Raw genomic sequence first — 22,714 nt, 5'->3', positions numbered from 1 at the left:
CTGTCTATGATAACAGCGCGTATAATATGAAGTCAGCAGGCCTCATGCAGGAACATTGTTGTAGTTCTTATTTATACTACATGTGCAGCACTGGTTTCCAACTGGATTGTACATTGATTGTACCCCTGTATGTTCCCTAATATCCATTTATAGCCAGCCATCTGTCCGACTTTGACTTGGTTTCATTCACAGTAAGATTTAAAGAGTAAGAAGGAAAAATGAAATTTAAGTCATTCTGATGACTTGGAGCACTACAGCAGTAAACCATTTTCAAACAAGTTTGTGACTGTACTATCACAAATAATAGCATAAATGTGACAAAAATATGATTTGGAAAGATTATAGTGTCAAAATGAGGTCGACAAGAAAAGTCCCTGTGCTGAATCTAAGACTGTAAAAAGAATGATCTCCTCAAGTGCATCTCTTCTGCTTATGTTCAGAATTAAATAGCTCATTTTTAAAGATTGGAAGTATTTATAGATGAGTATCTGTCATTTTAATAATGTGCACTGAATTGGTAACCACGGAGACCTTTAATCGCTTCCTTTTCTTTTCTCTGTCACTCTTGTTGCTGTTTCAGGTTATATGACCATGGGCCCTGTGCAGGCAGCACAGTGGGCTCAGCAGCCATTTCCCGCCCAGGCTCAGACTCTGGCCTTCCCTGTGCAGGCACCTCTGCAGGTGGCTCAGGTCCTCCCCAGTGGTCAGCCGGTCATCTGGAGCCAGGCCAACATTTTCCCTGCTACACAGCAGCAGTGGGCAGCTATGGCAGCCTACATGCCGGCCCAGACAGTGGGCGTGGGGGGCCACGCCATCCCGGCCGCCATGCTCCAGGGCTTAGTACCCATAACCACAATGTGCCCCCAGGCCTGCGACCTATCAGCCCCGTCCTCAGCCATCACCAGCCCCCAGCATACGGCCGACCCCACCCTGCTCCAGAAGCAACTCAGCCTGGGTAAAGAAGGCTTCGACTCAGATGCAGGTGAGGGTCCTTCCACATCAGGAGCAGCTGTATCAGTAGAACCTGGTGCTGTATCAGCAGGGGTGAGCAGGTGCGGCACCCCAGGCCTCATGAGTGTACCGGACACACTGGCCTGCAGTCAGCTCCTGCCACCTCCAGCTGCTGCGACCCAGGAAGAAGAAGGGAGCTGTAGCGACCTTGATCTCTCTAGGATGACTCTGAGCCCAGGTACATCGACTTCACCGTCTACTGAGTCTCGTAAGTGTTTTTTATTATTTACCTTCTATATAATTACTCAAACCAGCATCTGTGCCACTTTATATGACTAGCTCAACGCATTTTTTCATCTTCTCAATCCCCTTTTGAAAAAGGTCAACACTTTGGACAACAGTGGGCTTACAAATGTTTGATTTAGTTCTGTGCAGATATTCCTCCATAGAGAGTGACTGAATAGAAGTATTGTCTAAATCCACCAGGCGTGTGCAACGACTTGGCTAACATTAGCTAAGGACTTGTCATTCGCAAGTCATTAATCAATGAAAATACCACATATAATTGCACATTTTGTAACTTAGTATGACCAAAATTTACAAAACACTTGTACATGTTTTATATTCACTGTGGTACAAATCAACACCCAGGCTAATTAGCAATTAGCTACTTAGTTAGCTAATTAATTAGCAATTAGCAACTGGGCTAATGAGCAAATGTTAGCACACTAACATTGCTGTACACCTACTAAAAATCAAAAAGCTAATATATTAGCATGCAGACATTAGCATTCACCTCAGTTTTATATAGCCTACATAATGTCACAAAACTACTAGCGTGTCTGTACATCTTGCCCTGTGTCTTTACAGCTTTAACCGAAAAACTCTGTTAACCTTAAGAAGAGGGTTGTCCTTTGTTTTATAGAATGTCAAGTACATTAGATAAAAAGGATAGGTGATGACAAGCAATAAAGGTCATAGTTTTAAACTTACTGCTTCCCTATAAGCACATCCATGCTACCAGCCACGGTGCCAGAATACTCACAGAGTAGATTAGCACAAAATCCATCTAAAAGTCCTTTTACTGTGTTCTGTGAATATTTTTCTTTCATCTTTATGATTATGTTCTTTTCCTTAGCATCCACTCCAGCCCCACAGCAGAACTCATCTTCAGACTGCCCCCCTTCCCAAGGCAGTGACCCACCCACAGATCACTCCCCTGTTGACCCTGAGGGCAACTCCAGCAACGCTAAGGAGGAACAATCGGTGAGGACGGCCCCTCTGGGGGTCATGTCAGTCATTTAGATTCATAGATTTTTCATAGAACAGCTGACTAGCATGATGCTACAATCCATTACTGCCACATGGGTGACCTATTCTCAATTATGTAACATGTAATTACGCAGATTAGAATGTCGTGATTATTATGGCCAAATTCGATGGGAGTTTAACCTTTTTTCTAGAAAAATGTCAAGTCAATTAAACACGAAAGGTCAAAAATGATTTAAGTGCTTTGATTAGATCATGTATAATAAGGCAAAAATTTCAAGGTAATTAAACTCGATGTCACTTTCCTAAATGTTTTCCTGTTTTTCGGGGGAAGTGCAGGAGGTTTAACAAGCTGAGGATCGCCTGATCTTGACAAACACGTCACGTCTAAAGGAGAAATTTTATTGTGTTTTCTCTCTCAGGGCTCTGCCGTTGTGCCCAGTGAAGCTGCTGATCCTCCACAGGATCAGACATGTCCACAGGAAGACAGCTAGAGAACATCAGACAGTGAGTTGGTATTTCATGGTTTCCTTCTTTCTCTGATTTTCTCAGTTAAATATCAGCTGTCTTCACATTGTTGCATTTGGGTCCTCTCTCCCCAGCTCCTTTCATCCTGCTCTTCCCTCTCGCTGTCTCTTTTATTATCCTTGTATTTTCACCTGTCAGTATATCTCCTTTTTCCGTGTGAATGAGTGGCCAGTTGAGAAAGGGCCTTGGTTTAAATTCTGTTTCTGTCCTCCAGCACTCTGCCTTGTCCCAGAAATAAGGAAGGCACAATGTTGCCACCTTGTGACGAGAGTTGTAACAGCACTAGTGCTGCTAAGTGATTTTGAAATTATTGCTGTTTGTCTTTTAGGGTGATGGAAGCTCTAAAGGCCGAAACATGAGCTCACGAGAAAAAGAAGAAAAGAGAGATGAGCGACTGTGAGCAGCAGCATCTCACAGCCTGAAACACAGACTGCTGGGTTTTTTTTTCAACCTTTAAAGGATATTTTGGCAGTTATGTAATAGCTGGCTATCCTAGGATCTGCTTTCCTCCAGAGGCCACTAACTGTACTGTACTGTACTCCAGACTTTGGCTTCATCGTCCAATCAATTGACCTTTCAACCAGGAAGTGACCTTTTATCTTTGACCGAAACTGACAACAGGAGGTGATTGCGTCCTCCTGTTCTGGATTAATGACTTTATATCTGCAATGATGTAAAAGACAAAAGAAAAAAACAACATGGTTACACTGATGATGCAAATTATTTTTTGGAAAAGAGAGAGGAGCAGCGTCCTACTGGATGTGGTTGACCTTCAAGTTCGTCAGCTGCCACCAGCAAACACTGTGCACAGCAGGAAGATTTGCCAAATGTTCTCATAGCGTCGCTCCACCGACTCAGCCATTTGCATGAACAGACCTAACGTGGGTTCAGCGGACTCGGCTGTGAGCAGAGCTGATCTCCGCAGCTTCCTTCTAGGCCTGCAACAAATTTTAAAAAAAAGAAAGGTTATTTCATTTTTGTTTTTATTTTATAAGCTGTGAATTCTCGGTTGATGACGCTGAGTCACTGCAGATATCCACATGACTCTGAGGCATCAGCATGGAAATCAAGATTTGCCAAACATCTATTTTGTAAATAAGAATCTTCCCACTCCCCCACACCCGAGCCTCTGTGCCATAAGATAGCTCTCTGCCTCTTGGATGCCAACTACCTGTGTTTCTCTCAAACAATGCCCTACCAGCACCTCCTTCTTCTTTTTTTTTCTTTTTTTTTTGACATCTGGACATTTGTTTCGCCTTTTTCTTTTCTTTTTTTAAATTTCAAAAACTGTCTTCTGTTCAGTTAGTGAGAAATGAACTGTGAATCTGTGTTACATTGTCATTAAAAATAAAATTAAAAAAACCTACTAGACCCAGTTTTTGCTCATTTTGAACTTGAAAAATGACACAAGCGACGGGGCCGAAACAACAACTGCTTTTTCTTTTTTGTTGTAGTGATAGGACGCTTTGCTTTTTAGATATTTGACATTTCCAACTGAGGTCACGTTGTTTACACTTTGCCTGTCATCTAACCGTATCTCTGGTTTAATAGGCGAGCAGAATCAACTCATCCTGCACTGACGTGGCTCGATCACGCCAAGCTCGGAGACGGTCGATAGCGTTCCGATGCCTTATCAGGTTTCTTTTTATCATCTTTTATTGTTTTCTCTTTCATTTGTCGGTGTATACAGTAAGCAGGTCATTGTTGTGACAAAGCACTTAGGCATACTGTAGGTCTGCTCCACTGAAGTAAGATGGTTGAAAAGACAGGCAACTTTATATAATATGAACAATAGAGATATCACTATTAACTGCTAGACTTACAAAAACAAATGGTAACTGTACCCCTGCTTGTGTAAGAAAAATGAGAAATAGTCCCAAAATATTTTGTAAATTTTATTTATGGAATTAAGAATTGTCATGAAAAAGGAAAAAAAAAAGGACTTTTGTACGTCTATGACTTCCCCCATACACTGTACCCATGCCACTGTTCAGTCACAAATAAAATACCATGTGATTCCCACCTTTGCCTCTGCTGTTTTTTTTATTAGTGTGTGTGTATGAAAAACTACATCTCCAGATTTTTACAGATTTATCCACATTTAAGCAAGAATTTTAGAGGGGAAAACCTTTTGCCGAAACTGCAAAAAACTCATTGTCATCTGCTTTTCGAAAAGTGGTGACTGTTTTAGTGACAAATCAAAAAGTTGCTATTGTGCAGTTTGGTGTATCCGAGTTTTTTCTCCTTGTTTCCCTTCGTTAATAGTGGCTTCCTGACAGCCACCCTCCCACTGAGGCCATTTCTGATTAAAATTCAGTGAACAGTAAATAGATCAGCTGAAGATTCAGACGCGTCTGTCATGACCTGTGTCGGGTCTTTCTGGGATTTTTCCCCCAGCGTGACTTTCAGATACTGTTCGTCACTTTCTTCTGTCTTCTATTTGTCCAGTTTCCTCAAATTTTTGAATGACACACTGCACACCATGCTAAGCTAAGATGTGCCATTTTTTGCTGCTTCTTATTGGTGCAAAAGTATGTCTGTAAAACTGTACTTTGGCATTTTTCATAGATGCAACTAAAGAAATGGGAACAAAATGTCATTTAAATGCATTGGTTATTGGTTATGTGTGGACACAACACTGGTTTTATTCCTTGTTAGGTGCCTTCTAATGCTTGAAATATCCATAGGTCAGTCTTAAGTGGTTTAACAACAACAACAACGACAACAACGACGACGACGACAACAAAGCCACTAATGTGAAAATTATCAGGTACATAGACAGGACTGAAAATAAGTGGAAAAGTAACCAATGTAAGAAAATGTCTAAAGACACAATTTAATTTGTTAGGTCCTGTTATTCTAGCCCAGTTTGAATGAGTAATAGGTCAGTGTTAGTGGCTCAACAAACAAACAGAAAACATTCCTGTAAAAATGGCCAGAAACATGGACTGGACTGAAAATGAGGAGAAAGAAGAAGAACTTTGAAAGACCTTTGGAAAGCCTGGAGAACTATCGCTCAAGACCACTTTAAAACATTACAACAAAATCTGGCTCCTTCAAAACAAAATAGAAAGAAATTAGGGGTGGCTCAAGACTTTTGCACAGGAGTGTATGTACTTTAGTACTGTACTTAAATGTCTGTGTATGACTTAGCTTCTACCACTACTATCTTTACAAAGCAGAAGCCTAAATTTTGAATGTATAACATGACAAAGCAGCCGTTGCAGACTCAGTGTGAGTAATGGCAGTTTCATTACTTTCATTGCTTTTCACTAAGTACAGCTGACTCCTGTGGTTGTGTCATTCTGTGAAATCCCGCAAACTAGTCAAGATAAATAAAGCTTAAAGGTCACACGTAGGGAAACATGATTCAAATGACTTTGCTGGAATTTTCTTCATTACAAACTCTTGATATTTCACCACTGGCATATTTTAATGTGTTTGAATAGGAAATACTTTATAGGCATCCAGATTCATTGATTCCTACAGATTATACAGACTAAGGTTTATGAAAACTAAAAATACATCCATATATTTTGGGCTGACCTAACCTGCAAGCTCTGCAAATTCTATAATGTTTAAGTAAACTTGAGGTATGTGTCCCAGCCACACAGACAACACCATAACACTGGCTTTGTGGCCCTGAATGCCTGCAGTATTCCAGCTCCACGTCTGACTTTAATGGCAGCAGTGAGTTCATATACAGTCCATTATTGATCAGGCTGTGTTTACATAGAGAGCAGAGTGTCTTCTCCTCATTCACAGTCAGTCACAACACACAAACATGCTTTCTGTGGTGATACAGAGCAGTGCAATCAATTTGCACAGTTGTCTACTCCACGTTACTTTGAGTTTGGTGTTGCTAAGGTAGGAGATTTATTTTTTTTTTAACTGCAATGAATTGATAAGCGTATTTTTCATTTGCTGAGTAGGTTCCACAGGAATTAATTGTTGTAACTATTTATCTGTCAAAGACCAGCTGACAAACTAGGAAGTTTAGAAACACCTCATTTGACACTTAAATCTGTATTCCTTTCACAAGCTATTATATTTTGATCAGATGCTTTTGAAAAAAACACATGACCTTTGCTCCCAGTGCCGCATTGCTCTATTTGTTTTGATGTGGGTTTTTAATCTGCATGTAACAGTAACGTTGCAGTGGCCACAGGAAGCAATGAAGACCCTAGCAGTCGTCAAGCCCGGTCAGTGGGTGACCCAGTGGTAATTCACCCAGTGGATTGCATTTTGTCAGAGTGGAGCGCATGGTCACGTTGTGACATCTGTCAAAAGAAGAAAGTAAGTATAATGGCTATGAGATGTTAGTTAAATCAACAAGAACATACGGTAAAATCTGCAGAAATATGACTGGATCTCATCAGACAATCTGATTCATGCAGCTGTGCATAAGCAAAGCGTGTGCTGCCTCACAGAGCAGCTGACCAGTGGCCTAATACAAGCAGAACTTTAGTCTGAATGCAATGCTTTAATAAAAAATTAGAAAAAAATACAGTCATTGTTAGTCCAAGAATGTGGAACAGCCTCTGATTCAGCCTGATGTGAATTTACCCCCAACAATGGTTGGTCATTGGTTCATTGTAGACTGCTTTAGAGATAGGGCAAACAAAAAGAGGTATTAAAGACTATTTAAAAGAATTTGTTTGAAAGTAGATGAGCAGAGCGTACTATTCTCAAGTCTGAACCATGATTATGAAGCTTCAGGCAGCAGTCGGCTAATAGTAGATCATCTACAGTGGAAATGGCTTGCCTGGTTTAGTCCAAATGTAGAATTTGCCTAGAAGACCTATATATTTTAAAAATAAATCTGCTAAATTATGCTAAATATAAAATGCTAAATTAGCCTGCGAGCTATCTTAGCAGAGTTTCAATGGGAATTTTTGGCAAAAGGCAAATAAAATATACTTCCTAAAATATCAAAAGTTAAAACAAAATCTTTCATCTCAAACTCAGAAATTAAGCAATACTATTTTTAGTTGATCTAACCCACAGAATTACTAGCCAGATAAACTTCTTAAATCAAATGTTACATTTCCACAGTCAGATTAGCTTAATTTAGCGTAGTTTAGACTGGATGAATCATTCCTATGGGGCTAGGATTGAGAGCTAAATCTGGAGCATTCTACATTTTGACACTTGTGACCTGTTTTTGTGAAAGCTGAGAGCTCAGTGTCTGGTGAAGGACTCAGCTGATATACTTCAGTGCTCTATTTTATCCACTTTACAAGTAAAGGGATTAATAACCTTGACATGACAAAGTGGAAAGAGTCCGCTAATGTGATTTCAGCTGATAGCTCCCCGGGAGCAGTTTTCAGGCCGCCGTTATTGGATACTGGCAAAATCTCTTGTGTTTCTGTGACCCGCAACATCACAGTATCGCTATGCTAAAGTGGAGCAGCATTCTCAGTTTGGAGGGGAACAGTGCAATTCCCATGCCAGGGAGGAGGAGGCCTGTAATGTTCCAGCCCGCTACACTTGTGACAGTGTTCCTCTCTGTGAGGGCTACCTCTGCACCCAAACAGGTAACTCCAACACTAGTCGGAATAGAAACCACACAGCAGTAGTTTTTCAATGTTTAAGAACATTGCATGGACGTTACTGTTATGTGTTTGATATAATCAAATCTTCTTTCCAGTCAGAAAATTTCAAATTATCTAGCAATTTTACTTTTACTGGGTTCAGCCACTATATAATCTTAAATTATCTAATTTTAAACAAAATTTTTGACTGTGAAACCTAGATACAACTTAAATTTTACTGATTGATCTATTTTCTGAGTGACTAGAAGAACAAGATTGCAGCACAAATGAGCATCCTCCAAAGGGTGACAGTGGGTGGGTCAGCAGGGTCTTGAAAAAGAGCGGCTAGTCCTCCAGGATGCAAGGAGCCAGTTGAGGTGGTTGAGACATCTAATCAGGATACGTCCTGAGTGCCTCCTAGGTGAGGTGTTCTGGGAAGAGGCCCCAGGGAAGACCCAGGATTCACTGGAGAGATTACATTTTGGGAATAAGTTGTGACTTTCTGGAGTCAAGATTCTTTATTTGGAACAGAGTCCAACTTGCTTTATTCCCTAAGCTTAGCAAACTGATGACCACCACTTGACACTGAGACATGTTGAGAATCAAATCAACTCTTCATCTTATTCTTATCTAACTCTTCACTTGAAAGTAAAGATCCACTTTTGAAACAAATTTTTTGATTTTATGTTACAGATAATTTTGCAAAATGGATCCAGTTCTGCAAACATACTTATTCTGCACACTGCCTGTCTGGAAAGAAGTCGTGTTTTAACACCATATATTCCTCTACTCTCTGTCAGGTCGCTGTATTCCTAGAACTCTGCAGTGTAATGGGGAGGATGACTGTGGGGACATGTCAGATGAAAATGGCTGCAGGAAGGTTCCCAAGCCCTGCAGGCAGGAGGCTGAGGAGTACTGGGGAATTGAAAACCTTGCCAAAGGGTGAGCTATGTTTCCACTAGTCTGTCTCTTGTGCAAGTCCAAATTATTGTTATTATTTGTGTTTTATGTACTTTTTATCTATCCAAGCATGTTACTCTTCTAAATCCAATCCATGCACAGTTAGAATTATTGCTGTTCTTTCAGAATAAACATCTTGAACAGTAACCTGGAAGGAGTGGTGCTTGATAACAGATACTATGCAGGCAGCTGCCTGCCCCACTACATCCAGGATGTCAGATTCAGGAAGCCCTACAACTTACAACAGTATACCTTTCAGGTGAAAAAAGCAGACAAACACACTTCTGTCCAGTATTGTGGTCTAGTATTCATAAACGAATTCATTTATTAATGGTTTATTGAAGTTTTAAAACAAAATTGTTGCCATGTTGCCATGTTGCTATGCCATTGTTATATCATTGCAGTATCATCTGTGTTCAAAGTACTCTTAATATGACTATTTGTTTTAAGTTTTTATTATTTTTGAACATTTAAAGAAACAGACATGTTTCTTTAAATGTTGGGGTGATTATAAATAAACAATTGCTCACACAAAACACTTAATTCAGACCATATCTCATATTATCATCATGCTGTAGACCCATAAAAACAAAAACTGTCCCATTATTCTGTTACAGTCTCTGTTTTGCTGCTCAGTCTTCCCAGCATTTTCTCACATGCTGCATTTTCAGTCATTCTCTCCTTCCACCTTTTCAGGGTTAGGGTCCGAGGCTCTTCCCAAAGTGTTAAAATAAGACGATCACAGGTCACAAGCCCAGTGTTTAACACTGAAGCCTGCTTTTTCTAGCTCTGGCACCTCGCCTCTGTCCCCCAATAGGCACAGTCTTGGTGATCTAGGAAACTTAAATTTCACCCAGCCCTCCATATATTTTAAAACATTTTCCCATATTGGGGAGACCAGTGGACATTCCCACATAGCATGCACTAGCTTACCCTTTGCTTTTTATGCACTTCCAACACAAGTCATCTTTACTAATTTTATAAAGTCGCATCTGTGTGTAATAGTACCTGTTGAGAATTTTATATTGGATAAATTTGCCTCTAGCTTCCCTTATGTAAAACCCATTTTCAGAGATGATTGAATCCCATGTTCCCTTATCAAAGCAACAATCCAGATCTTTTTGTAAGTAAGGGTGTAAGTAAAAGGAAATTCTCTATAAGATTTGTCTCCTGAGACAGCTTTATTTTATCTTTCAAACAATCTCTAATTTGCAAATATTGCCAGAAATGGCCGGGTCCTTCCAAATTAAACTTTACTGTCAGATCGTTAAAAGACATGAGCGTGTTCTCTTCATTTAAATCACTTTTTTGTGCCATTGTGGCCAGTAAATTGTTTGTTTACCTTTTTTAATTTTGGGGTTGTGCCACAGGGGTGCATATTTTTGAAAGTATGGGGACAGATTACAGCTCTTGTGAACCTCTTGTCACACCATTTTTGAAAACTTTAAAATAGGGTTTTCTACTCTATTCCCTTTGTTGTCTTGTTTTTGAGCTAACACCTCAATGGGGGTGAACAGAAAGGCCAGTTCACACTTAATATGACTAATTATCCATTAACATTTAGTTTTCACACATAACATTTAAATGGTTTTTCTGTCCACAGACGAGAGGCTCCTATGATTTTAGCCTGCAGGCTTTTGAATCCTACTCCGACTACATGGACTACACCATGAAGGAGCGCACGAGCAAAACCGTTGTTTCCTTCGGCTTTGGCATTCCAGGAATTTTCGAGTTTGGCTTCAACTACAATGATAACAAATACAGCAAGTCAGTTAAGAAAATTCGCAGTGCCTCTGGGAAGGTGAGGTGTCATGTTTTGGGGTTTTTTAATGCGTGTAGATCTCTTTACGTCACCTTGAACCTCTCACTCTGTTTTCAAATATCCACATATTCAAAATGTATGTTGTATTCTTAACACAGTAGGCATTGTGGTAACTTTGACCTGCATTCTCTGATGCCCAGACAAACAGCTTTGTGAGGGCCAGGGCAGAGCTGGAGTTGGCCCAGTACATGCTGAAGCCGGATGATTTAATGCTACACCCCGAGTTTCTGCGGCGCTTACGCTCCCTGCCGCAGACTTATGATTATGGGGAATACAGGCAGATTTACAGGGACTATGGCACCCACTATGTCACCGAGGCTGCCCTCGGAGGAGACTATGAGTACACCATTATTTTGGACAAAGAGAAGCTTGCAAAGACAGGTAGGAGTCCTCAATAAGCTTTAGTTAGGCATGCTCAGTCAGTTGTTTCCATATTTAGATGACATGACAAGAAATCCTAGACCGTTATTTTGATCAGATCATGAAATTCCTAGAAATAAGCTGTCAACACTTTAAGACTGTTTGAACTAGTCTTTGCTTTATTTGGTGAAATAAACAGTCTCTGAGTGTTTTTTTCTCTTTATCCCAGAATATTCTTTAGAAGACTACAAGAACTGCGTACAGGCAGGTTTAAAGGTTGGCGCAAACATATACGGTGTCTATGTATCAGTGGGGTTTCAGGGGGGATCCTGTGATGGCCTGCTGAACGAGATGGGAGGTGGGGTCTCCTGTTTGATCATAGTTCTGTCAGTCTGTCTTACATTGAGCAGATAAGCTTAAGTAAGTAATTTGTCTCTTTCCAGAGGAGAAAGGGACTGACAGTGAGGTGGAAGACTTTGTTGCTATTGTAAGAGGTGGAAGTAGCGAATCCGTCTCTGCTTTGTTGTCCAAGAAGCTTCCCACCCCTGAACTAATGAGGCTATGGGGTGAAGGTGTGCGGTTCAACCCCGACTTCATTCGCCAAACGGTGAGTTCAGTTCATTTCAGTTCAATTAAATTTTATTTATATAGCACCAAATCACAGTAACAGATGCCTCAGTGGTCTTTCTATTGTAAGGGGATGATATTAAAATTACACTGAGAAAACAACAACAATCAGATGAACTTTTATAAGCAAGGAAGAGCCTGGCTCAGGAAGGGCAGCCAGCCTGGGAACCCCCCAGCAGCCTAGGCCTATTGCAGTTTTTCTGTCTATTGCTTCTATTTTGGCTGTGCTACATGCTGGAGTCTCACACATAATACTCTACAATTGGTGTGTTTGTTTTCGCCTATATTTTTTTTTACATGAATGCAGTAAATACTTAATTTTGTTCATTTTTTTAAATATTTCTCAGCTTCAGCTCAAAAATGTGATGGAATTATCCACACGGCATCTGACCTCAGTAATTGATGCATGACAAGCACTGGCACAATCACACAGAGTCAAAGTACAAACTGAGCTGATCAATGGCAAGAGCAAACACAAACTGGTGCCAAATAGCAAGTGTGCCAAAGACAAATAGGCTGCTTTGCTGCAGCGCAGTCAGGTTTCAGCACTTGTGGAGCTTCCCAGTAAGCTCAATACAAAAAAAGGAGAGAATTTTATTTGGACAGTAAAAAGATCCTGGATTTAAAACAGTATTTATGTCTTATTAGACACGGCCACTCTATGAGCTGGTGACCTCCAGAGACTTTTCCCATCATGCTATCCTGAAAAGAAACCTGAAGAGAGCCCTGTCAGAGTACCTGGCAGAGGCTAGTCCGTGCCGGTGTGCTCCCTGTCGCAACAATGGAGTGGCTGTTCTGAAAGGTAACCCAGAGGATAGTTGTTGTTGTTGAGCAACAGCTATTAACATGGAGTGATTCCTTTGTTCCATCTCCATCATTTATTCACAGAAAGCTCAATACACTACTTTGTATCATAAGCTACTTATGATAGCTTTACTTTGATTTAATAAGAATGTGTCTTTCATCAAAGACTCAAGAAGTAATTGCAACATATCTTATTACAATCCCATTTTTCTAGTGTTTTGTTTAAGTTTCAGCTGGCAAATAGTGACAGTGAAGGAAATATCTTTTTTCCTTCTTAACAGGTACAAAGTGTGACTGTGTGTGTCCTGTTGGCTATACTGGAAGCGCCTGTGAGATCACTAATAGGAAAAAAGGTTAAGACAACTTTAAATAATAATAATAATAATAATCTGGTAACAGTGTTTTATTTGTTTTATTTATGTCCAATAATTGTGCTGAGACACTGATATGAGGTATGTTATGATCCGTTCTGACAGAAATAGCCATTGATGGCAACTGGAGCTGCTGGGGTGCGTGGTCATCCTGCAGCGGAGGGCAAAAGATGAGGAGTCGACAGTGCAGCAACCCTCTACCCAGCAATGGAGGCATGGCATGCACAGGACTGCAGCAGGAGTCTACTGCCTGCTTTTAAAATCCCCTGTCAAAGATGCCATAAAGATTTATAAAAGAGATGTTCAGTGTCTGGTACATTTGTCTTGTATTTGACTGTCCCATGTGACATGATGATTCTCCTTGACAATGCTTCATCTCCCTATGCAAGTATTAAAAAAATGTTAACCCCAATGGATTATGTCTTGATTCTAGGTCTCGTCTTTATTTCAGATACTTAGCTTCTGTTAACACGATTCGACCGTCAGATTTAAAGTAATTCACAAAACTGTCACATAAAGTACAGTACTGTGCAGCCGGAGGTGCTGGGGTGCGTGGTCATTCTGCAGTGGAGGGCAAAAGACAAGGAGAGAAGTGGTAAATGGACTGCTTCTTATAAAGTGCTTTTAAAAAATAAAAATATATTTATTTATTTATTTTTACCCTACTTGAGCACTCAAAGAGCCTTTTACAACATGTCTCATTCATCGATTCATGAAAGCACTTTTCTCTACGTCTAACACTCACAAACATTAACACTCAAATGGAACCATTTGAAATAATTTGGGGTTCAGCATTTTGTCCAAGGATACTTTGGCATGCAGGCTGGAGCAGCTCAGGATCAAACCCCCATCCTTCCATTTGGTAGATGATCTGCTTCTACCTCCTGAGCCAAAAAACACCCCACAGTGGAAAATAGGTGCAGAGGTTTATTGAAACATATGAAAGGATCATAATAAATACAGTATGTAAGGCAAAAACAGAGTTTGGACAGTGGTAACAACCATTTCTCATTGGCGAGGATCAAATGGCATGTCTTTCAGATACTTTTCATTTGCTGTAGATAGTCTTTCAGGCAAGTTACTTTTTCATTTTTCCTCCACTTGTCTAGTTTCCTCTAATTTTTTATTGACACACTGCACACTGTGGCAAGCTATGGCAATTTTGGGAATCAGCTTGTTGGTGCAAAAATACCATTTTATGCCTGTCAACTTGTGTTGTCTTTGATATTCTTCATCAAATTGAAAAAAAATTAAACAAAAGAAAAGAGAACAAATTAAATGTTTTTGTGACAGGCTGCCAGTAACAGTAGGGTGCCTAATTTATCATTTAAAATTTGTTCTTTCATCCTAAATTTTAATAACGTTTCATCCCTTGAGTTAGGCGTCTTTTTTTGCTTAAATGACTCATAGGTCAGTGTTAAGTGGCTCAGCAAACAATAAAGCCTTCCTGTGAAAATGCTCGGGTACAAGGACTGGACACAAAATCTGCGTAAACATATATTTATTCGGAAATACAGAAATTCCAATTTTCTCTTTTATTTGTGAGCACTCCAATGTTTACAAAGGAATACAAAAAATGCTCACTAAGTAGTTAACACATCTTCACTCAGCAATCTGAAAGAAACTTGTGTTTAACAGGGCCAAGTCTGAGAAGCAGAGCCCAAGCAGGTGGCTCCGCCATTCTGAGGTGGAGGATTATTACACACTCTTGTCCTGGTCTTCCTCCTCGATGTACAGGGTGACCAGGCCCCCCAGCAGGACCACGATCCATCTGCCTTGGTTTCTGTTGATAAAAATTAAAGGTGTTGATTATGAACTGTAGGGTGTAGATCCATTAACAGCTCAATTTTTGAGTTTCACTAAAAACAGATTAGATGACTATTTGAATATGAATGTTGAATCAGTGGAGAACTATCACCGCAATCGGTTCACTCTAGCTCAGCTATTATGTTGCTTTGGGCTACAAAAGGCAACAGTCTGCAGTAAAGAGGAGCCGCTCCCTTTTTTTCCAAGGGGCCACTACAGCAGATGGACCCACATATTTTGATTTGGCAAAGATTGCGTGCCAGATGCTCTTCCTGACACAACCCTGCCATCTAACTGGGCTTGATGACTGGCACTAAGAGCACATTAGCTTGTGATCCTCCTGAGGCAGGGTTTGTGTTTCCTTCCCTTCTGGAACCGGGGAGCTTTTGGATTTAAGGTGAATGTGTTAACCACTACACCATGGAGCCACACAACAGTCACGGTACTGGGTCGTGTGACCCAGTGTTTAAGTTTTATTGTATTTTGTTATTCATTTATGTTCTAGTTTCAGTTTAGTTTATCGAATTAATTTCTACAATGCCCAGGTTGCTGTTCTAGTCCTTTGTTTGTGTTTGTTTCTCCTGCTAAACAGGTGAAAATAGATTCAGGAGCAACAGGACTTAGTGCTACTAAATCTTTGATTTTATTTATTTTTTGCCGTGTTTTACTTGCATCTATTTGAAAGAGTGAGTGTAAACACAAAAAATTATTTTATATCATGGAATATGCAGAAAATTGGTTTAAATGTTAAACAAATTCCTTCAAATCAAAGAATGTTATATATAATTTAATTTTTGATGCAATGTGTATAAAGTTAAAAGATTCAAACTAATAAAACAAGGATTTAAAAGAGACTTTTTCATTTGATTCAGTTTTATATGATGGATTATTCAGAAAATAGAATTGGGCTGAAAGGTCTGTTGCTTTATTACCATGTTTTTAAAAAAGTAACTAGGTAATGAAGTAACTAATTACTTTTGAAAATAAGTAATCAGTAAAGTAACAGGATTACGTTCTCGAAAAAGTAATCCGTAATTAGTAACTAATTACTATTTTCAAGTTACTTGACCAACACTGGTCATATACAAGTGAAGCTTGTCTGCTGAATGTTAAAAAATTACGACTACAATATTTGTCACAGTTGTATCTTTACTTGTTTCTAATATGTTTTTTGAAATACTGTGTGTGATTTGAACATGTTCAGCTTGTTTCTGTTTCTTCTTCTCACCTCTTCGGTTGGTGTTTTCGCAGGCGTACCCCTGGTAGCCTGAGCTACAGATGCAATTACAAGAAGTGCCTGAGAGGACAGGAATCCCATTGTTGCTGCAGGGGGCACAGCGGCACGGGTCAAACTGCTGCAGATACTCATCAAAGGCTCGCTGCAAGTTGGCCAGTCTGTCACCTACGTGGTCAGCAGCTGTGCTGATACGTACAAGCTCATGAATAGGCATGATCTAGTTTACAGGGCATGTGGGACAGAGACAGGACGAGAAGAAAGAGGAAAGTTCATTACAAGAAGATGTCAGCAGTGTGTTGAGATAAATGACACTCAGATTTATAACATTTGTTGAAGAGCAAGATATATAATTCATCTTGATTCATACATAATTTTACTTATTTTTACTGAGTTACCTCATAATCAATGAGTGTTGGGTTATATTTAAGAGATAACCCCCACTTCCGGTACATGTCAGGGTTCCTGATGGCCCTCAAACCAGCGCTGCTGTCTGTGATTCCTCCGCTTACTTTTGTGACAACGTCCTGAATAATAGCTGAACTACCTCTTCTATCTGCGCGTACAAAAACAAATCAAAAGAAACTTTAACCCTGTTTTTATAAGAAATGGAAAAGTTACAAATAAAGCAAATACAAAATTGCATTTTATTAAGAATTTAACTAGCTAATTTAGATAAAGACAGAATTTCCATTTTTCACCTTCACTGAAATGTCCGCCTTTATTGCATAATTGCCCTGACAGCTTGGGCTCTATTGCTGCACTGCTGCCGACTGGAATACTCAAACCAAACGAGGCACCAAAGCATGAACCAGCTTCATCAGCATTAATATCTGTAAACGTTGGGGAAAAGACAAAACAAGGGTTACTTTACATCACATGTGATAATGTGGTAGGGCACTCTGATTACAAAATGGAAAACTCCAGTACTTAAGTTTCTCAGTGTTGTTTTGTTGACAATCACGACATGTTCCAGGGTTCCCCCCATGGTTCCCTCTGTGATATAGTGGGTGCCAAATGTGTTGAAGAAGCGAGAGTACATCCCAAAGTCGTATTCCTCTGGGAGCTCCATGAGTGAAACATAGAAATCTTCATGAAGCATCAGCTTATTAGTTCTCATCTTGAAGCGAGCGGTTTGCACTTCTGAATTAAGCCGAATGAAACCTAAATCCTGAGGGGGGAAAAAACAAAAACCAATATAACAACTAGATTTTGCACTTTGAATGTGAAACAACAAATATACAAAGAAACAAAGTGTGCCACCCTTCAGTTCTTTAAATTTTGTTTGTGTGGCAAAGGGGTCTGGGCCAGACTTGAACCCAAGGTGCTCCATTGAACCTTTTGGTTGAACATAAAATAGTGTTGTTGGTTTTTTTTTTTTTACTAATCAGGTGATTGCCAAAGTGCTTTTAGTTGATAACTTTTTCAGTGTGTCCTTAAAAAAATAAAAAAACTGGAGGAAGAAGTTTCAGGTTAAAAAAAAGAAAGAAAAAACTACACAGATGAACAATGTCTGAAAGTTATCTTCCCAAGAAATAGAAAAATCCAGCAAAATACGCAGAGCTGAAAGATGCATCTTCACTAGATCCATTTGGATCTTGTTGAAAATGATGGAATTATGAACACAGACAAGTACCATCATATTTTGAGCTACCACACAATACCATCTGGGAAGCATCTGATTGGTAACAGGTTCATTGTTCAGCATGACAATGATCCCAAACACACAGTCTTAATATAACATAACATAATAACATATGTGAATTCTGACCAGTCACAAGAGACAGTTTCACATTGACCTAAGTAACAATTTCATGGTTTAAAGAGTGTACCACTCAGTCTCTTTTTTTTTCTTGCTTTGTCTCACCAATATGACAGAAACCATATGAATAAGATGACATTTCCTTAATTACACTTTGGATCTCACATTTAAATGAATGGAACGCTTACTTTGGTCTTCACAGTTCACAGCCAAAAATAATAATGATAGCTTTTGAATTGTTTTCTTAATTTGTACATGCGTGTGCTTCTGTAATTATGAGGCTCAGCCCAAACTACTTTGGTCCATTAAAAACCAGAATCCTGACGGGATGCCTGCCTGAACGTTAACATCACTGAAGCAGTGTGGGATAATTTTGACCATTTTCCTTTGAACGTCCTTCCAGAAGCCTGGAACTATTCCTGAAAACTACTCAAAGACATCTTGCTTAGAGAGTTTAGACTATGTTAAAGAGCAAATGGTAGTCATACCAAATCTTGACTTTCAGACTGATTTGAATTGTATACATTCAGTTGACATATTTACCATTTTAATACCAAAATATATAGAAATGAAGAGGAGCTCAATAGTTCCACACAGTACTGTACAATCTTGCTGACAATATTCTTGTTTGATCACTGAAGCTAATGCTAGGTAGCTTAAAAGTTCTTAGCGTAAGGCACCTGTTGAGCTAGCTAGCTCAAGCCAGTTGGATTGAATGTGACCTCTTATAAACAATCTAGTTAGCCATAGGTTAATTATTTGCTGGTAGCCTCAGTAGCTAGAAATAAGCTATTTAACTCTAAATTATTTAATGCTAAATTAAAAACGAATTAGCAGTGATTTCAAATAATTAACATTAATATATTTTAACACAACAACAATATCAACAGTAATTGTTTTCATTTAAAACATTTTAATATTCGGGTGAAAAGAATATACCTGGCTTTTAAACTGTGTTATGTTATTGAGAAATGATTTTTCACTGCTGCCACTCAGTCCCACTTCCACATGGTAGATTCCAACTGTGAAGCCACCGTTGGACGATGACATTGTTTTCCTTGCTTTCAGCAGGCTCACCATGTCATCAAAATATCCAGAAGAGCCCTTTGATGATGCTTGGGCCTGTAACAGGTTAGATACGTTAAAATATTTTTGTAGAATAAAATAAAACAAAAAATCAGAACATTACAGTACCATAAAATGGTAAGTATGGTAGTTGTATGGTTTTCTGTAGTTTTTTTCATCTTCATTGTAGTGCAGGTTCTCGCAGAATGCATCATACGTGAATTTTCTCCATTCGCCATTATAGACATATTCACACTCTCCTCCAAAATATCTTGGGTCAAGTACATGATCCATTAATTCTCCACTTAAAACACTATAGCTACAAGAAAGAAGAACAGTGCAAATTAAGAAATTACATTTAGATACAGATCTATCCTTTTTTCAAGACAAAGAAATAGTGTGATATGAATGCATATCAAAGGTGCAATTGGACCGGCATTTTGCAGCTAAAACTGTTTCTGGAGCAAAGTATTTTGTTTTGGGGGGGTCACAGGGGTGCCTGCCAGCAAGAAGGTCCTGGGTTAAAATTCAGGCAGAAGTTTCTGTTTGCATGTCATCCATGCCAGCATAGGTTCTCTCTGGGTGCTCCAGCTTCCTCTCACAGTCCAGAGTATGGGATAGGTTTATTGTCCACAAGTGGGAATGTGAATGGCTGTCTATCTCTCTATGTTATGTATACCTTGCTTCTCATCCTATGACTGCTAGGAGAAGCTCTAGCGCCCCTGTGACCCTGAAATGGATAAGTAGAAAAAAAGGGATGGCGGAGTAAAATAGTCACAATTTTAGATCAAAGTAAAAGATATGTCTTTTCTTTTTTGCTGACATTGTTTGACAACTCCTTCATAAAAAAAGCAAAAAATGCTTTTATTGTGGCAGGGTCATTTTAATGCAGTTATTTTATTTATAAGGTCTTGAAACAGCTTTGCATTTTATTATTCACACAAAATATATTATGACTTGAGGTGGCAAAACTGAGTTCTTTTTTTAAAATACACACTCAAAGAATCTGCTAACAATCTTTTTACTTGCTGTTATATTTTAGGTCCTATTTTATAGCAACTTCAAAAGGTGCAACTTTTACTTTGAAGGCAAAATGTCAGTTTCTGATATGCATCGCATGTGTTTTTTCTTTTTTCTTTAATTAGTTTACAGATAATTGAATAACTAATGGTTCAGTGAATGGTAATCCACATCTTCATCCAAAACAAAAAGGAAGGAAAACTTTAGAGTGACAATTTTCCTCAAGCTACTGGTTGTGATTAAAAAAATAAATAAAAATCTTAGTATAATACAGAAACTTTCTGTTTGCGTGTTTGTTTCTTTGGCCACCAACTCGTCCTACACAATCAGGAGTTGAGTCACCAAACTTGGCGCACAGGTAGAAATTAGGCCCCTGAGGTTTTAATCAATAGCAGATATTATGCTTCATCGTGTTGCCTAGCAACTACCCAGCAGCATGGGTAAAATGTTGCTGGGTAGTTTTTCGCATTTATGCACCTAGAATATTTTGTAAAAACATGACATTATTTTTATTTTACCACAATTTACCACATTTATAGCCATAAAGGGTGAATTATAAATTGTACAGTGTCATGTTGCCTGGCAACCACCTAGCAATGAGCTAAAATTACCTATTTTTTTTACATTTATGCACCAAAAAAACCTTATAAATGCATTTTAATCATTTAAATCTTAGGCCACAAGCAGGCCAAACAATACTGAAAGGTGGCTTTCACCAGGGTCACAGCGGTATGCAGGTTTCGAGGCATAACAATAGACAATATAAAAGATGGCTGTAGCCACTGAGATGCCACTGACTGCTAATGAAGTCCCATATTATACAACTTTCCATAGGTGATGTAAACTACATGTGCATGTGCATTCATCACCTCACATTATTTACCCTTGCGTGCCACGCTCCGCACCAGGGATCGGTATGAGGGTGGAACACTTGTCGTTTCTCTGGTTAAAATTTTCACATCCATCCTCATCAGAAAAATCATCACAGTCTGACTCTCCATTACATTGAAGCGAACGGCTGATGCAACGCCCTAGAAACAAAGTAAGTAAGGACGCACATTTATCAGAATTGACTTCCTGACACACAAATGCTTGCAGCATGCCATGCATGTTAGTGAAAAGACATAGAGAAATCACCTTCAGCATTTGTTGCCTGAATGGTCGTAGATGGTCCTTACCTGTTTCTTTGCAGGTGAAGCTCTCTTCACAGTAATCTGGGACCAGACACGGCGTGGTTGATGTGGGACACATCTCCCTCCTCCAGAGTATATCAATACACTCAGTCCCACCAAACTGTGAAGGTTTCTCTAAGTATCGGAAACTGAACTAAAACCAAGTTCAAAATGAGTTAAATTCTCTGAATTCATCCATTCATGCTCATAGTAGAAGAATCGTAAAATTAAAATTGTACAACATTTGATATTTATTGATGAGTTATAAAGTTATAAGAGAGCTTCCAGGAACATCGAGGACAGAGTACAGCCACGGCCCACTTTATTGACTCTCCTGATGTGATCTGAGTTACTTTGCAAAACAAACTGTGAAATGTCAGTGTTTGGAAGAAAGTTGCAGTAGCGAAGTATTGCACAAGCCAGCCATACCAAACACTGTGAACAACATTAATCATATTTAAATGTTTAGTGAAAAAAAGCATAATCACCTTTTTGTCTGTGCAGGAGTCACATGGTGTCCAAGGTGACCAGCTCCCCAGTCTACAGTCGATAGGTGTCGGTTTGTTCACAGCTCTGGCTCTCCTGACCCACATAATTATTATTATTATCTTAGTTCCATTTGTAAATCCCATTGTGCATGGGATATGATAAATAAAAGCTATTAAGGTGTAAATGCAAGAAGTGGTGAGGTGAAAAATACTGTACCTGTTTTTAGCTGTTGTCCATGGCGTCCTGGATGCGTCAACAATTGTGTCAGAACTGACAAACAGATGCAGTGTGCATAAACCAAGGAGTAAACGAACGAATGTCCCCATAGTGAAAATAAACAGCGATTCCTAAAGACTCAGAGCCACATCACAAATCAGATATTGTGATCCTGAAGGGGTCCTGAGGGGACTCTTGACACTGTTGTCTTGATCAGCCACAGTAAATGATTGATCAAGAGTAAACACATGCGATTACAACAGTTAGGAAAGTTTTTCTCTGCCTTTTTTAAATCATCTATTACAAACTTTTTCTATGACACACTTTACAAATGTGAAACTGAACCTTCACTGTGTGCAATGTTGATATCCATTTATTTAAATTATGATATGTAATGAAATTTTCCGATACCTCACCGAATTTCATGAATCTTCTTGGAGAGGTGAGAGGTTGATATGGACAAAAGAAGAAGCGTTAAAATTAAAAACTGTAAGTGGAAAATTAGTTATCATTATCAAAATAATTCCCTATCCACACACGTTGCGCCTTCGACGCTCCTGATTCGTTGATCAAGGAAACGTGAACGCGCACGCAGGTCGAGTGCAGCACGCAGGTGCGTCATTCAGCGGCTCTTTCAAATTGTTTGTTTTAGCCTTCACCGTGATTAACCAAAGCTGTTAGGTCGCTGTTTAAAAAAAAAAAGTAAACAGCGTCTCGGTATTAA

At 39.2% G+C, this 22,714-nt stretch overlaps 3 protein-coding genes across 5 annotated transcripts in view; 2 read left to right on the top strand and 1 right to left on the bottom strand.

The window, feature by feature from the left end:
• The window catches only part of dab1b (DAB adaptor protein 1b), a 50,487-nt gene extending 45,717 nt beyond the window's left edge, over positions 1–4,770 (top strand). For all 3 annotated transcript variants that reach the window (XM_063461424.1, XM_063461421.1, XM_063461423.1), the window contains 4 exons: positions 581–1,219; positions 2,090–2,217; positions 2,643–2,727; positions 3,077–4,770. In XM_063461424.1, coding sequence (XP_063317494.1) covers positions 581–1,219; positions 2,090–2,217; positions 2,643–2,714 — 839 coding nt within the window. In that variant the 3' untranslated portion in view covers positions 2,715–2,727; positions 3,077–4,770. The remainder of the gene's footprint in view (positions 1–580; positions 1,220–2,089; positions 2,218–2,642; positions 2,728–3,076) is intronic.
• Positions 4,771–6,532: 1,762 nt separating this feature from the next.
• c8b (complement component 8, beta polypeptide) lies at positions 6,533–13,519 on the top strand. The gene is made up of 12 exons (XM_065469552.1): positions 6,533–6,615; positions 6,897–7,044; positions 8,138–8,285; positions 9,083–9,224; positions 9,369–9,501; positions 10,846–11,043; positions 11,205–11,445; positions 11,654–11,782; positions 11,868–12,031; positions 12,700–12,853; positions 13,137–13,208; positions 13,332–13,519. The coding sequence occupies exons 1-12, from the start codon at positions 6,533–6,535 to the stop codon at positions 13,484–13,486; spliced, it is 1,767 nt and encodes a 588-aa protein (XP_065325624.1). The 3' UTR covers positions 13,487–13,519.
• Positions 13,520–14,857: 1,338 nt separating this feature from the next.
• On the bottom strand, positions 14,858–22,100 carry c8a (complement component 8, alpha polypeptide). The gene is made up of 11 exons (XM_063462710.1): positions 21,991–22,100; positions 21,774–21,867; positions 21,292–21,439; positions 20,997–21,144; positions 19,223–19,412; positions 18,968–19,150; positions 17,197–17,437; positions 16,968–17,099; positions 16,665–16,822; positions 16,261–16,486; positions 14,858–15,009 (listed from the first exon to the last, which is right to left on the bottom strand). The coding sequence occupies exons 1-11, from the start codon at positions 22,098–22,100 to the stop codon at positions 14,858–14,860; spliced, it is 1,782 nt and encodes a 593-aa protein (XP_063318780.1).
• Between the last annotated feature and the right edge of the window lie 614 nt (positions 22,101–22,714).

This window comes from Pelmatolapia mariae, linkage group LG18 (assembly GCF_036321145.2).
Source record: "Pelmatolapia mariae isolate MD_Pm_ZW linkage group LG18, Pm_UMD_F_2, whole genome shotgun sequence".
In the NCBI taxonomy this organism is placed as follows: Eukaryota; Metazoa; Chordata; class Actinopteri; order Cichliformes; family Cichlidae; genus Pelmatolapia; species Pelmatolapia mariae.
Note: the sequence above shows the minus strand (reverse complement) of the source record. Positions and strands in the feature narration are given on the sequence as shown.

Bases quoted from the DNA above. Each gene is read 5' to 3' on its own strand.
- c8b (XM_065469552.1), top strand. From the start codon at position 6,533: ATGCTTTCTGTGGTGATACAGAGCAGTGCAATCAATTTGCACAGTTGT. The intron at 9,225-9,368 runs GTGAGCTATGTT...CTGTTCTTTCAG, and splicing joins ATTGAAAACCTTGCCAAAGG to AATAAACATCTTGAACAGTA. The intron at 11,783-11,867 runs GTGGGGTCTCCT...GTCTCTTTCCAG, and splicing joins CCTGCTGAACGAGATGGGAG to AGGAGAAAGGGACTGACAGT.
- c8a (XM_063462710.1), bottom strand. From the start codon at position 22,100: ATGGGGACATTCGTTCGTTTACTCCTTGGTTTATGCACACTGCATCTG. The intron at 21,868-21,990 runs GTACAGTATTTT...TATGTGGGTCAG, and splicing joins TGGACAACAGCTAAAAACAG to GAGAGCCAGAGCTGTGAACA. The intron at 19,413-20,996 runs GTAAATAATGTG...TCTTTCTTGTAG, and splicing joins GCGGAGCGTGGCACGCAAGG to CTATAGTGTTTTAAGTGGAG.